This window comes from Taudactylus pleione, unplaced genomic scaffold (genome assembly GCF_031769625.1).
Source record: "Taudactylus pleione unplaced genomic scaffold, aTauple2 ptg000155l, whole genome shotgun sequence".
Taxonomy (NCBI): Eukaryota; Metazoa; Chordata; class Amphibia; order Anura; family Myobatrachidae; genus Taudactylus; species Taudactylus pleione.
Window position 1 is genome coordinate 7,060,594 of NW_028284557.1, and position 16,677 is coordinate 7,077,270.

Genomic DNA, 16,677 nt, shown 5'->3' on the forward strand with positions numbered 1-16,677 from the left:
CAGCCCTTACCCAAGAAAAAGCTCCCACTAATATCAGTATGAAAGAATAAAAAGCTCCCTCTAATATCTGTATGAAAATAGGCTTTTTGGTAAACTTACCATTGAATCCTTTTCTCTTAAGCAGGCTGGGGAACACTGGACCATGGGACTGTCGGTTGGGGCTGGAGCGAGCTCTTAATGACACTGTAGCTTTAAATCCTAGCTCCACCCCCCTGCAATCCCTTAAGTCCAGTTGTCTTTAAGTGCCTGAGGAGTAGGGCACGTTTTGGATGGGCTACAGTGCAGCCCTTGTAGGTAGCCAAGTTTTGGGTTTTATTTGTAAACTTTTTTATTTTCTAGCTTAGGATCTCTCTCTGTGCTGCTTGTAGCAGCGCACAGCATGAGTGTGGGCGGCTGCGGGAGCTATGTACTGGTGTCCTGGCTACTGCTGCAAACTGTTCAGAAAGATGGCTGCTGAGCTCCGGAGTTCTTTGGACCCTGCTGGATGGGATAATCGGCTGTTGCAGTTTTCTTCTCAGCTCCTCTCCTCTACAGCAGTTGGCCTTTCAGGACAGCTAAGTATATTTGTCTGTTGCATTTATTACTTCTGCTGGGTTCTAATTTACATTTTCCTCCCAGGTGTGTCAGATGGCACAAAGCGAGAGTGTATGTGACAGTTACAGGGTTTTAATCCTCTGAGAATTTGCTGCTGCTTTACTGACGTCAGTGAGGACTACCGGTAAGTCTGATTGTGCCACACCCGCTGAGGCATGGGGGGAGTAGCTCTGCCGACACAGACAGTGTAAGCTCAGTACTTCTTTAAGAGAGTCCGGAGAGGAGTAGCAGGAACCCCGGGAAACTGTTCAGAACAACCAAACAAATCAGTAGGGAAAAATCTGGTCAAGAACCAAACACCTTGCACCCTCAGAACCAAACACCTTGCACCCTCCCTCACGCCTGAGCGTGAGGGAGGGCTCGCAGTGTTCCCCAGCCTGCTTAAGAGAAAAGGATTCTACGGTAAGTTGACCAAAAATCCTATTTTCTCTTGCAGCAAGGCTGGGGAACACTGGACCATGGGACGTTCAAAAGCCGCCCCCAGGAACGCTCAGGCTGCCTGGCCGGAGAACTGTATGATCAAAGTGGGCGCCGCCGGAGGCAAAAAAACCTGAAACGTAAAAATTAACAAACGTGCGGACAGGGGACCAGATAGCTGCACGATAGCCCTGTGCTGCTGAAGTCCCGTGTTGCGCTGCCCATAAGAGCACTGTCGCCCTAGTGAAAGGAGCTGATACCCAGTCCGGGGCGGAAGACCCGCACCAGAATAGGCTGAAGTGAGATCGAGCGGCACCAACGGGCAAAGGGGCTGCTGAGTAGCTGGCCCACCATGTGCATGCATGTCAGAAGGACCCGTCGAGAACAGTGCGGCATACCAAGAAGGCGGAACCCAGGAGACTGCAGAGCTCAGCACAACTACCAGATTCAGATCACCCCAGTACCGGGAATCTACCAAAGGATGAAGAACCGGAAGGACAATATCCTGGTGTACGTACAAGGCTGAAATCCTGTACGAAGAACCGCCCAATCTTCATGGAAGATAAGAAAATAGACGGCTTGTCAACCATAAATCGGAACTATGCCGTGGGAAGGCAATAGTCCTAAGGAAGATCAGCATCCAAGCAACAGACTGAAGATCCACTGAACGCAGCGACTCCAATAAAGTCTGTGTGACAGCCGATGAGACTTGAGTAAGCTTCCACGGCACACCCTAAGGACGAAATGGTGGCTTAATATGCAGCACACCTCGTAAAAATGGCTGAGTCCTCGGAAGAAAAACAAGCGCCGCTGGGAAGAAAATGACAGGGCCTGTAAAAAGCCTGTATAGACACAAAACCAAGTCGGGAACTGGCCTCCAAAGCCTCCAGAAGGAAGGCTAAGAAACGGGAGAGTCAAAAACCTGTAACGATTACACCAGAAGTGGCAGAGATTCCAACCCGGAGGCAAGTGCAAGATAGAAACGGAGTCCGGGCACCCAGCCTGGTGTGGACCACGAGAGAGAAACACCTGCAGCTTTCTCACTCCGAGTTACAGAAGTCCGACTGAAAACCAACAAAGGAAGGTGCCCTAGTAGAAAACACCACCCCGGACCTGAAGACTTTGGGAAAACGTCTGCGTACCATGAACCACATAGCCAGCCTGGAGCCCTCGGGAGGTCGCAGTTCTACTGGAGACCTAAGGAAAACAGGAGGGATAGTGGAAACAAATGCTCTGTCTGAAAACTTCCATGGCACAGTCAAGGCAGCCACTTGAAACCAGCGGACACCCGGATCCCATTGCAAACTGTAGAGCCTAACAAATGTGCCGAGAGGCCATGTGATCTCCACGCAGAAAACCTCACGCCAGGATGGCAAGACCACCACTGGAAGAGACCCCCGTCCTTAGATACACATGGTTCTGCTGAGGACGTCCACTGTTCAACTACCGGGATGACCACCACTGAGAGTGTCGGAATAAAAGGTCTCCTTCCCGGAAAGACATCTGCATCGCTGCCATGCTCTTGTGCCTGCCGGAAGATGTACAGATGCCACCACCAGGTCGTTGTTCCAGCGAGGATGGACAGTGCCCCTATAGAGGCAGACGATGGCTTGAAGCTCGAGCCCGTCGAACAGCTGAGCCATTGTGGACACTGACCCAATGGCCCCGGAGCCAAAATGCAAGTTCACAGCACCTCAGCCCAAGAGAATCCAGGCTGTGATCACAATGAATTAGGGCCTTTACGAATGATTGGACCTGGAGGAGAAGAACCTCAAATCCTCCACCAACAGAGAGTAATGGATGCTGAGACGAGAGGGATGCAGAGCAACTCCGCCACGTTTGGAGAATTATCCACTGGGACTCTTGTGAGTAGAACCCTAACCACTGAATGGTCAAAGGTGAGACAAACATGACCCACAAGCGAATGTTCCAGTAGGCCGACTGACGACCCACCGACCGAACCTGTGACAAGCTGCCGAAAGAAAAATCCTGCCGGTGTCGGAGGCCACCTCCAGAACTGAAGGAACAGACAAAAAAACAAGGGAGACCTTGGCAAAATCGCGATACAGCACTGATTTGAAAATACTTGAAACAAGTGACCTAGGAAGGTCTGCAAATATAAAGCCGAGGCAACCGTACCAAGCAGAACCTCCAAAGGGGATCGAATTAAGATACGGTTTGTGCACACTATGCGCAGCAGCACTTACTGTATGTTGTTGCAAACACATAGAGCCTAGGCTCCACCGCACGGTAGGGCCTGGAATAGACAGGGGATGATTACCCGCTGAAGAAGACACGCATTCCAGACATCTCGGTTGTTGGCCCCCCTGATTGGGGGGGAGGGGAGTCTACATGCACTGAGCTACCCACTCCCTGGTGCTCAAGGCACAAAGAGACAAGAGCTGCTGAAAGGAGCCATCCGGCATATGAACTAGGCAAGAGAGAGAACACCAGTTTTTGTACCTGCGGCGGAACTGGAGCAAAATTTGCCGCCTAAGAGTGGAAAGCTAACATAGCCCAAGCAAAAAACTGTCACAGCCAGGGTTCAAACCTGTCACCGCATGCTTTGCAGCCAGGCAGCTTACCAATGAAGTAATCGACTGCTAACACTTGATTCCACATTCTAGGGTAGAGCAATGTGTAAAAACAAGAAAACCACAGCCTGCAGGCGGACCTCCGAGGTCCCAGGTGGAACCATAGCGAAAGATGCCAAGCACTGCGCCGCCTGAAGATGGCACTCAATGGTCACCAAACCGGAGCAACCTCCCTACCACCAGGAATCGAATGGGAGGGGGGGAGACACAGAGAGAGAGGGGGGGGAGACACAGAGAGAGGGGGGGGAGACAGAGAGAGAGGGGGGGGGAGACAGAGAGAGAGGGGGGGGGGAGACAGAGAGAGAGGGGGGGAGACACAGAGAGAGAGGGGGGGAGACACAGAGAGAGGGGGGGGGGAGACACAGAGAGAGGGGGGGGGAGACACAGAGAGGGGGGAGAGACACAGACAGAGAGAGGGAGACACAGACAGAGAGAGGGAGACACAGACAGAGAGAGGGAGACACAGACAGAGAGAGGGAGACACAGACAGAGAGAGGGAGACACAGACAGAGAGAGGGAGACACAGACAGAGAGAGGGAGACACAGACAGAGAGAGGGAGACACAGACAGAGAGAGGGAGACACAGACAGAGAGAGGGAGACACAGACAGAGAGAGGGAGACACAGACAGAGAGAGGGAGACACAGACAGAGAGAGGGAGACACAGACAGAGAGAGGGAGACACAGACAGAGAGAGGGAGACACAGACAGAGAGAGGGAGACACAGACAGAGAGAGGGAGACACAGACAGAGAGAGGGAGACACAGACAGAGAGAGGGAGACACAGACAGAGAGAGGGAGACACACACTGAAAGGCCCTAGGCTGCCTTGGAGCTGTGGCCCCAGAAGGGAGAGGGCTACGAAAACATGCTCCCTGAAATCTAACCAGGGAAGAATCGGGTTGTATCAGACTGACCTTGGAAGGATGCACCAGCTCGAACAAGACGCATAAACATGGGAATGCGCCCCCCTTCGGTAGGACGGGCACAGGCAGAAAAAATGCTTTCCCTACCAATGGGGATTATCCAGTTTGGGCCAAAAGAGAACATCCTTACCAAACAGAAGACAGTCCAAGGAACCCTCTGGTAATAAATGAGAAGCGCAAAGCCTTTGAGGCAAATAATACATATATGTGTGTATAGGTTCTTCGAAGTAAACCGGCCTTAGCTGCCGGAAGCTACTGTATCTGTGCCGTGTCTTGCCTGGCCTCCCCCACAGAATCTGCCACAAAAGTCCCGCCACTGCAGCAGGGCTGCCGCGAATGTCCTGCCACTGCAGCAGGGAATCCCAGGGCGAATCACTGTGAAGCCCCTCGACGAATATGTCAGCAGAGGTGCCCACAGCTCTTGCCACACATGTCGAGGCTCGCCAAGGCCGTATAACAACCCTAGACCCTATCCGAACAGACCGAAGACAAACGCAGCAACTACCGTGGGAGGTGCTTCCACTTTGATACTGAAGCAGCTGGAAGCTACTGTGCGAGGAACGAAGCCCTCTGAATCCAGCGTCTCTGAAGCCTCCCCGAGGAGACCGGAGAGATTGCTGAAGGGAAAGAGGTGACTTCCTGTCTCCAACTCTTGGACAGACCCACAGCCACCGCCACCGCCTGGGAATCCATATCCAAATCTCCTGGAGAGTGGCGCATAACAGCAATGACTCAAAAAGAACATCCTCACCCCTTTGGGACAGCGCAAAACCTCGTCAGTTCCTGCGCATGCAAAACGGCTAATGTGCCCCAGGAAGGAGGAAGATGCCTCCAAGACCAGCCCTTAGCTGTGCGCATAGCAGAGGATTCATGAAAAAAAAAAAAACAACAGATATAAATAATGGCGCCGCCTGCTGCAAAGCACGGAGCCAGTGCAGGACAAATCCAGGCTGGGAACTTTACCCAATAATGGGAAAAGCCTGTGCCAGAGATGGGGGAATAGATGCCTGTGCAACACCGGCGGGTCCTATACACACAAGGCCCCCCGAGCACCAACGCCCATTACCCTGTGCATGGGAGACACATTGCCCAGAACACAGCAAAATCCCTGCATACAAACTCCATACAGTTATGGCTGTAGTGGGAACTGAACCCATGACCACAGTATTGTGAGGCAATAGTGTTAACCATTACACTGTCTGTGTCGGCAGAACTACTCCCCCATGCCTCAGCAGGTGTGGCACAATCAGACTTAGTCCTCACTGACGTCAGTAAAGCAGCAACAAATTCTCAGAGGATTAAAACCCTGTAACTGTCACATGCACTCTCTCTTTGTGCCACCTGACACACCTGGGAGGCAAATGTAAATTAGAACCCAGCAGAAGTAATAAATGCAACAGACAAATATACTTAGCTGTCCTGAAAGGCCAACTGCTGTAGAGGAGAGAAGCTGAGAAGAAAACTGCAACAGCCGATTATCCCAGCCAGCAGGTCTAAAGAACTCCGGAGCTCAGCAGCCATCTTTATGAACAGACTGCAGCAGCAGCAGCCAGGACACCAGTACATAGCTCCCGCAGCCGCCCACACTCACGCTGTGCGCTGCTACAAGCAGCACACAGATAGATCCTAAGCTAGAAAATAAAAAAGTTTACAAATAAAACCCAAAACATGGCTACCTACAAGGGCTGCACTGTAGCCCATCCAAAACGTGCCCTACTCCTCAGGCACTTAAAGACAACTGGACTTAAGGGATTGCAGGGGGGAGGAGCTAGGATTTAAGCTACAGTGTCATTAAGTGCCAGCTCCAGCCCCAACCGACAATCCCATGGTTCAGTGTTCCCCAGCCTTGATGCAAGAGAAAGAAAAAACTCCCTCCAATATTAGAGTGAATGAAGAAAAAGCTCCAATATCAGTGTGAAAGAAAAAGCTCCCTCCAATATCAGTGTGAATGAAGAAAAAGCTCGCTCCAATATCAGTGTGAATGAAGAAAAAGCTCCCTCCAATATCAGTGTGAGTGAAGAAAAAGCTCCCTCCAATATCAGTGTAAATGAAGAAAAAGCTCCCTCCAATATCAGTGTGAATGAAGAAAAAGCTCCCTCCAATATCAGTGTGAAAGAAAAAGCTCCCTCCAATATCAGTGTGAATGAAGAAAAAGCTCCCTCCAATATCAGTGTGAAAGAAAAAGCTCCCTCCAATATCAGTGTGAATGAAGAAAAAGCTCCCTCCAATATCAGTGTGAAAGAAAAAGCTCCCTCCAATATCAGTGTGAATGAAGAAAAAGCTCCCTCCAATATCAGTGTGAATGAAGAAAAAGCTCGCTCCAATATCAGTGTGAATGAAGAAAAAGCTCCCTCCAATATCAGTGTGAGTGAAGAAAAAGCTCCCTCCAATATCAGTGTAAATGAAGAAAAAGCTCCCTCCAATATCAGTGTGAATGAAGAAAAAGCTCCCTCCAATATCAGTGTGAAAGAAAAAGCTCCCTCCAATATCAGTGTGAATGAAGAAAAAGCTCCCTCCAATATCAGTGTGAATGAAGAAAAAGCTCCCTCCAATATCAGTGTGAAAGAAAAAGCTCCCTCCAATATCAGTGTGAATGAAGAAAAAGCTCCCTCCAATATCAGTGTGAAAGAAAAAGCTCCCTCCAATATCAGTGTAAATGAAGAAAAAGCTCCCTCCAATATCAGTGTGAATGAAGAAAAAGCTCCCTCCAATATCAGTGTGAAAGAAAAAGCTCCCTCCAATATCAGTGTGAATGAAGAAAAAGCTCCCTCCAATATCAGTGTGAATGAAGAAAAAGCTCCCTCCAATATCAGTGTGAAAGAAAAAGCTCCCTCCAATATCAGTGTGAATGAAGAAAAAGCTCCCTCCAATATCAGTGTGAAAGAAAAAGCTCCCTCCAATATCAGTGTGAATGAAGAAAAAGCTCCCTCCAATATCAGTGTGAATGAAGAAAAAGCTCCCTCCAATATCAGTGTGAAGAAAAAGCTCCCTCAATATCAGTGTGAATGAAGAAAAAGCTCCCTCCAATATCAGTGTGAAGAAAAAGCTCCCTCAATATCAGTGTGAATGAAGAAAAAGCTCCCTCAATATCAGTGTGAATGAAGAAAAAGCTCCATTATCAGTGTGAAAGTAGAAAAAGCTTATATTTGCAGTCGAAGGTGAAAACAAATTGCACATTTAAATCACATGTATTCATTATTTAAAGGAATAGGACAACTAAATTGTCAGAAATTTGTCTTAAAAGTTTAAACCCAGAAGTAAATGACTTACTTGCATCTCTGGTCGGCTTTGTCTAGTAATGGGGTCAGTTTGAGTAAATACTCAAAAGCAGTGTTCATATCTTCGCTAAAATCCTATGAGAGACAGGAGAGTGACATCACTGGATGTTTAATGTCCATATAATACACAGTAACTGCCGAGTGATAAGATGGAATATGTGCGCACATGTAATGCTCAGTGAATGCTGAGTCATATAAAGGGATATTTATGCACATGTAATGCTCAGTGAATGCTGAGTCATATAAAGGGATATCTATGCACATGTAATGCTCAGTGAATGCTGAGTCATATAAAGGGATATCTATGCACATGTAATGCTCAGTGACTGCTGAGTGATATAAAGGGATATCTATGCACATGTAATGCTCAGTGAATGCTGAGTCATATAAAGGGATATCTATGCACATGTAATGCTCAGTGAATGCTGAGTCATATAAAGGGATATCTATGCACATGTAATGCTCAGTGACTGCTGAGTGATATAAAGGCATATATGTACATGTAATACACAGTGTCTGCTGAGTGATAGGATGGAATACATGTGTACATGTACTGAATACCCAGTGACTGTTGAGTCTACATGTAATACTATCACGCATGTTCCATCCTTAATGACTTCTGAGTGATAGGATGGAATCGTGAGTACATGTAATTAATATTCAGTGACTGCTGAGTGATATAATCCACTGGGTATTACATGTACACATAATCCATCCTATCACTCAGCAGTCACTGAGTTTTAATTACATGTACTCACATATCCAATCCTACCACTCAGAAGTCACTGAGCATTTTGTGTACACATATTCTATCTTGAGAGATAGAATGGAATACGTGTGCTCATGTAATTAATATTCATTGACTGCTGAGTGATGGGATGGAATACATGTGTACATGTAATTAATATTCATTGACTGCTGAGTGACAGGAACTAATGTGTGCACATGTAAAATTTAGTAACTGAACAACAGTATGGAAAATGTGCATACATGTAATACTCAGTGACTTCTGAAAGTCAGGATGGTATACATATAGCAAACGTTGCTCCTCACCTATATGGGGGGAATTCAATTGTGTTGCACGCCGACGGCCACTAAATGGCGCCCGACGGAGCAGTGTAACTGTAACGGGTTCGGGATTCGGTGATGCTGACAGGCGGCTCGCTCCCCTTCTCCCCCCCCCCAGGTCCTTCTGTGGATGTCTGCAGGCTGTGTGTGTAGCGAGGCAGCTGGCGCTGGGTATTTACTGTTAGAGATGAACTTCGAAGTGAACACTATCAGGGATGTGCGGTCAGGATAGGCAGAGAATCCCGTCATACTCCCTCCCCTATAATACACCAGAGATTTGATATAAAAACAGTTTTTATACATGTGTGCCTCCCCCCAGCCATTGACCTTACCGCACATCACAGATCTCTATATATCACTGGGGGCAGGGTGCCAGCCGGCGCTGGCTCATTACTATTGCTATGTACCACTACAGTAACCATCCAGCGCCGGCTGGCCCCCAGCCTCCACTGATATATAGAGATGAAAGTGCACACTAACAGTAACCAGCCAGCTCCAGCTGCCTTGAGCCCCTAGTGTACAGTCCCCCATGGCCATGCATCCTGTAACGTTTTTTTTTTTTACTTTGAAATGTTGGACAGTATATTACATCTCTACTAGCAGCCTCCCAAGCGGACAAGCACAAATGACCGAAAAGAGATCCGTTTCAGCACTCAAACAGGACTTTTCGTGGAGGGGGGGTCAATGTTCCGTCAATGTGATGGGCTGCTATGTATTATGTATATACAGTATGAGAGTATTACCCAGCAGCAACGAACAGGGTGACCGTAACAGGCGGGTCCGTGATATAATGTATCATCTCTGCGGTGCGTATACAGTGTATCTATGTATGTATATGTCTGTGATCTGTTCGCACCCCGCACTGCACATGGGGCCATGGTGTATGATATGATATTGTATTGTTATGTTATGTGTCCCCTCTGTGCATCAGGCAGTTACCAATAGGGTGTGTAAGGCTTTATACAGAGATATATGTTGTATATCTATATATGTATAAGACTAACGCTGCTCCTCACCTCTATGGGGGAATTTAGGTGGAATAAATGCTTACTGTATATTGTGTATATGTGAAGGGCTTACCTGATCCACCTGCCACAATTTCTTCAATTTTGAAAGCACCTGTGGGATCTGAAGAAGGAACCACCAGAATAAATAGACTGAAGCGTGAGAACAGGGCCTTCTTACCACTGTGTGTAATTGTGAATACTAATAGAGGTATTCAATATTAAACGTTAACCTCGCTGTCGAAAATTTCGCCGCACATCGGAGCTTTTGCCGGCGAAAAAGTATCGCGCGCACCCCCGCTTATCCCCGTATTCAATATGAAATCGCCGAAAACGGGACCCGGAGATACATGGATTGGCGAAAACAAAGCGGAATTTTTTGGAAATAATTGTAGGACCCCCTAAAGATGTCCAGACCTCGGGATTCACTATGGGTACCTCCGTTTTTGCCTGCAGAAGAAAGTCGGGGTTTTTAAATAGCCGCAGCAGGTGTTTTTTTCCCGACTTTGAAGAAGTGATGCAGAAGAGCATTTAGCTTTTTTTTTTCGTTTTTAAAAGTGGTCCCATCAAATTTGGGGTACATGAAAATTGGTACTAGCATATTTTTAAGTCCCTAAAGTTAATTTTTAAAAATTCTGCAAAAATGCACCTGCCGCTACTTTGCTCAATGAAAAAAAAAACACCTGCCACATACTTGGGGACCCCACCAGAATTCATTTAGTTAGTTTGGCATCCTTTTTTTATATTTTCACAAATTTTTTTTTATTTTTTTAACTTTTCCATTTAAGGGGACATTCCCAAAAGTACAGGCTATTTTTTTATAAGCCTCCAACCCAAACCCCAATTCTGCACTTTTTTTTGACTTGCTGTAGTGATTTGAAAAATGATCCCAGGTTTTTTTAAAAATGACCCTTGACCCCATTAAGGAATAAAAACGGGAATTTTCGGGAAATATGCCTGGGACCCCCCTAAAGATGTCCAGACATGGGGGATCACTATGGGTACCCCTGTTTTTGCCTGCAAAATAAAGTCGGGTTTTTAAATAGCTTTGCCAGGTCTTTTTCTCTGCCTCGGCTATTAGAAACCCCGACTTCCTTCAGGAGATAAAAATGGGGGTACCCATAGTGATCCCCCATGTCTACACATCTTTAGGGGGGTCCCTAGAATATTTCCCGAAAATTCCCGTTTTTGTTGAACCTGTAAAAAAAAAGTAGCATCGGTGCGAGTTTTCGCTCCATATTGAATACCCTTAGAAGTCTTGCTTGATTATAGTATTTGTTACCAGTTGCAAAGTACTGCGTTGTATACTAGAATCATATAAATTAATGTTAAAAAAGAAAAACTTCCAAAAGAGCCCTGAAAGAGGCAGATGGAGAACTGTGAAGCAAGACTGCCGTTAAAGGCAATAAACAGAACGTATTTTCTCAATGGGAAAACTTTTTCTCTGAAGCTAAATGGTGACACAAAACCAGAAAAATTACCTTAGACACTAATTAGATTAATAAAATTGTATTATAATAAACAGTGTGTGTGTGTGTGTGTGTGTGTGTGTGAGTGTGAGAAGACTGATCCCCCTCCTAATTAACTCCTAACCTTATAAGCTCCAGAATGCAAGTGGGCAGAACAACCTGAGGAGTCTGTGGGGTTGATCCACACAAGTCCGATTTGTGTAGCAGTGGGGATATGGTCAAAGGACTGTGGAGGGCAAGGTGCTGCAAAGAGGGTCTCTTGGAAAGCTACAATATGAACTTTGGTTTTAGCAAAATAATGCAAGGCAAGTCGTCTCTTATTCAGGAAATTTAAACTCTTCAGAAAGACGGAACTTTAACCAACCACTTCTAATTAAAAGCATAAAATCAGAGCAAATAACATCATTATATTAAGCAGTGTATGGAGAGTAGCATATAATGTACCCAGAGAGAGGGGACAGGAGAAAGTGGGGAGAAAAACCAACTGGAAAAAACACCTAAATAAGAAACTGAAATCTCTTTCATAAGAAGCTAGAGAGGACCACCAACCAAGGTGACACAAAAAAAGTGGAGGGGGGTAGAGGCCCCTCTCCCACCACTCCAAACCCAACAGAAAATCAAAACAATCAATCAAAACTAAACATGTAAATAGATGCCAAATAACAAATAAGATGAACAGCAGCAAAATAAGATAGAGACCATGTTATATACAGAGCACCGTAAATTCCTAAGCATTGGAAATATATCTTACCAGCACCAGTTCAAAGTCCCGGTGCCTCAAATTAGTTAAGGGCGAAAACACAAGCAAAGGCACATTTAATAGCGCAGTAGACGCTGACATGTACATACTTTATTCATAAATAAAAAGGAAACTGAAAAAGGCTGTCAACCATTAGACCATCAAGGACCAGTCCTTCTGAATGTACTCTCAAAAGGAACGTCTGCAATATTCCAAGAGGAGAGCAGCTTGCATCATTTGAAGAGACTGTAACCGTGGATCGAGTAACATCGGACCCATACGCAGTTAGGGCCGGTCAGACCTCACTCAGGAATTGCTTACTTCTGCGCAAGCTATGAGACCTCAGGCTGCATCTGGTATCGCAGTAGCTAATTTGTGCACGCCCACGCACTGGCCTGCCTACGTTCGCCCGACCACCCCCCACAAACGGCACTAACTGTCACTCTGCCATGGGTCTCTGTATCCTCTGCAATCGCAACATTTGGTTCACGCATGTACAGTGCGAAGTAATTGGCCAATTGCATGCGTATAAGCAACTGTGATCCTTGCTGAATCAGGCTCTATGTGCAATAATGAGAGTTATGGTATTGACTATCGCCAAATCCCAAGGAGCCACTGGGGGGACAAAGGGAGGTTGAATCCGGTGAACACCCTGCAGAAAGGTGTGAATATCCGGGAGCGGAGCTGTCCTACGTTGGAACCACACTAGCAGTGCAGAGACCTGCACTTTCAACAAGGCCAGATGCAGGCCGAGGTCCAACCCAGTTTGAAGGAATGGCAGTATTCTGGAAATACGAAACACATGAGGGTCGTAATCCCTAGAGCAACACCACTGGAAATATATATGCCACACTCTGTGGTATATCCTGACCGAAGCAGGTTTTCATGCTCTAAGCATCGTGTTGATGATAGAGCCTGAGATCCCTTTAGACCTTATGAGGGATGTCTCAAGAGCCACGTCGTCAAAGACAGACGATCCAGGTCCGGGTAACGACAAGGACCTTGAGACAACAAGTTCGGATGTTGAGGCAATAGGAAAGCAGTGTCGATGGAGAGACTATGTAGATCTGAGTACCAATGACATCTGGGCCAAACTGGAGCCACCAGCACGACCGTGCCTCCGCCCTGCCTGAACTTCCGAAGAACCTGAGGAAGTAGAGATACTGGAGGAAATAGGTACGCAAACGTGAAGGTCCACTTCACTGACAGAGCGTCCACCAAGCTTGCTTCGGCATCTCTTGTTCTGGACCCGTACACTGGCAATTTGTGATTGTGATGGGAGGCCATGAGGTCCACCTCTGGGAAGCCCCATTTGTCCACTAGGAGTTGAAACACCTCTTGGTGAAGAGACCATTCCCCTGGATGCACGTCATGACGGCTGACGAAGTCCACTTCCCAATTGAGAACTCACACAATAACCACTGCAGAAATGGCCGGGAGGTGACACTCTGCCCATGTCAGAATGCAGGACACTTCATTGCTGCCCAACTTCGAGTGCCTCCCTGATGGTTGATTAAGCCCCTGTGGTTGCATTGTTGGGCTGAACCTGCACGGCTTTTCCATGAAGACTGTTTTGCCAACATGAGGCCCTTGTACACAGCCCGAAGTTCCAAGATGTTGATTGGAAGGATTGCTTCAACCGCTGTCCAAAAGCCCTGAAATGAGTGCAGACTGGTCACTGAGCCCCAGCCCCGGAGACTGGCATTTGTTGTTAGAAGTACCCAGTCCGAGATCCAAAAGGGGCGACCCTTGGTAAGATGAGATGTCAGGAGCCACCAAGACAGAGACAGATGCACCTGGAGAGAGCACCATCGTCTGAGCCTTGATCCGGTGGGGTAATCCGTTCCACCTGGAGAGGATCAGCCCCTGCAGGGGTCTTGAATGGAACTGAGCATATTCCACCATGTCTAATGTGGATACCATGGATCCTAGAACCTGTATCGCCGAGTGAACTGACACCCGGCGACTGCGGAGCCACCTGCGCACTTGCAGTTGCAACGTGGAGATCTTTTACAGAGTTAGAAAGATTCTCTGCTGGTGAGAATCCAGAAGGGCTCCCAAATGAGCCAACTGTGAGGGAATTATGGGGGACTTTTTCCAATTGATCAACCACCTGTGCGCTTGTAGACAAGCGATTTTCAGACATAGGTGGTGTTGAAGTAACTCTGGAGAACCCGCCAGCAAGAGGAGGTCGTCCAGGTATGGCAGGAGTCGTATACCCTGACTCCGCATATGGGCTGCCATGATAGCCATAACTGTGGTAAAGACCTTTGTAGCCGTGGATAGACCAAAGGGCAGCGCCCAAAATTGGAAGTGTTGGTGCAGAATAGCAAACCGTAGATAACGCTGGTGAGAAGGCATTATAGGGATAGGTAGGTAAGCATCCAGAATGTCCAGGGATACCATGTAATCCCCAGGTTCCATAGCCAGTATGATGGAATGTAAAGTTTCCATACTGATCTTGGGCACCCTGAGGAAATTGTTCAGAGATTTGAGGTTGAGGATAGGTCGATGAGACCCATTCGGCTTCTGAACCAGAAACTGGTACAATTTCCCCTGCTTTCAGCAAGGACTCTATGGTTTCCTGGATCTGCAAGGCCTTGTTCTTGTCGGAAGGAGGGCTCATGCTGAAAAACTGGTGGTGAGGTCTTCGAGGGAATGAGAGGGCGTACCCCTGAAAGACCACTTCTTTTACCAAAGCATCCTTGGTGGTGTGACACAAGCACTGGGCAAACTGAAGAAGTCGGCCTCCCAACCTGGGATCCCCCAGAGGGAGGCCCATCCCATCAGGCTGAGGGTTTATCTAGCTTGGAAGTAGGGTGTCTGGAACTCCAGGCCTGTTTCTTAGGCTTGGTGGCAGATTTGGTAGCTGATTGTCTAGGAAAAGACTGTCCTTTGGGCTTTCCAGGTCCTTCTTAGAATCGGCATCCGCCCTCCAGAAGTGCAGCCACAGGGAGCGGCGAGCAGACCAGGCCGCGACTCTGGAGGTCAGTAGACTGGCATCCAAACCAGTCTCACCAACATAAGCAGCCGCATCTCTAATGTGGCCCACCAGAGACCCCTGAGCCTCAGGAGCCTCCTCGGTGAGGGAGTCCTCCAGAACATTTTTCCCCTGCTCTCAATTGATTTGGCCGGCCATGAGATAGCCATGGACAGGCGGGCAACAGCTCCTGAGAGAGAGTAAATCGATTTCAGGCACGTCTTCACCTTCCTATCTGTAGAATCCCTCAAGGAAGAATTGAAGGCATAGGTAGCGTAGCACTTTTTATCAAGCAAGTAACATGAGAATCCACCACAGGATGTGATTCCCATTTCTTGCAATGAACCTCAGGGAATGGATAACATGAGGCCAAATGCTTTTGTGGCTGATACCTCGATTGTCAAGCCTAAGCCATGTGGTCTACAGCCCGTCAGAGAGGGGGAAAACTGCCGAAGACACCTTTACCTGTTTAAACTGAGGGTGTTTAGATTTAGGTGCAGGTTCGTCATCTTCTATAACTAATATGGATCTGACCGCCCGCACCAAAACAGGGACATACTTGATTTAGACTCCACCTCCAGCGGAGGGGAATCTGAGTCAGACGCATCATCTACCTCCCCATCGTCTGACGACATATCAGTCTCTGATCGTTGTGTAGACTGGGATGAAAACACTGGGCGCTTAGATGCCTACTTAGGCCTTTCATTCTGTAACATGGTCTGAAAGGCCGTAGAGGAAGCTGCCAAAACTTTGTACTGAATTAGATAAAACATCCACCCAGGGTGGCTGTAAAACTTGTGGTAGTCCCTGAAAGGGAATGACTGACTGTTGTGGTACCGAAGGGGATTGCATGTACTGCGGTAAACCCTGGTAGGGAGTGACAGTCTGTATTACAGGAGTAGACTGCAAAAATTGTGGGATACCCTGAGAAGGAAGGATGGCTTGTTGAAATAACACCATATGGGGCTAAAAGTCCGGGCCCACCAAGCGACCTGCAATGGAGGCCGGGACTTGAGAAAAAAACGCCCATGGGGGGGATCCTGTCCCGTAGTTGGGGGGTTTGAGGGGCCAGGCAACTGATAGCACCTCACACATAACCCATCCTGAGTTAAATCCTCCTTACTCACCCCTGCAGCTCATAACTTGCAGGATAGCAGAGTGGGTGCAGTAGTGTGCTCGATATCCTGGTCAGCCATGTCTGATTGACAATATAGATATATATTTGTGGAAATATCAGGTAGCGCTATACTGGAACTGACTGATGCTAGGATTAGCTGCAGGAACCCACTTTCAACTGGTCCTACTAAAATATGGCACAGTGCAGCAAACATCAGTATGTGACAGACTTCACAAATATTGTCAACTATATAAGTGAGGTCCAAGAACCACACTAACTACACCTGTATTAGGGCAGATCATAAAGTAAAGGGATATAAACTGACAGTTGGGAGAAAAAAACACAGATAGTCAGTGCTAACATAACAGTCACATATGATGCAGAAATATTATATACTGCAAAATGGCACTACATTCAACTGCCCAGAATGTGTCTGGGAAGGCTATAGTGCTGCATACACTAACCCAAAGGAGAGGTACGCAGGGGGACTGGA

General features: G+C 47.4%; 1 protein-coding gene across 3 annotated transcripts in view; it reads right to left on the bottom strand.

Annotated features, from left to right (window-relative positions):
* MED24 (mediator complex subunit 24) overlaps nt 1–16,677 on the bottom strand; it is a 154,611-nt gene that overhangs the window by 86,923 nt on the left and 51,011 nt on the right. For 2 of the 3 annotated variants that reach the window (XM_088474636.1, XM_088474635.1), the window contains exons 10-11: nt 9,956–10,003; nt 7,800–7,882 (exon numbers count right to left, since the gene is read on the bottom strand). In XM_088474636.1, coding sequence (XP_088330762.1) covers nt 7,800–7,882; nt 9,956–10,003 — 131 coding nt within the window. The remainder of the gene's footprint in view (nt 1–7,799; nt 7,883–9,955; nt 10,004–16,677) is intronic. The other variant, XM_088474637.1, reaches the window with a different exon arrangement.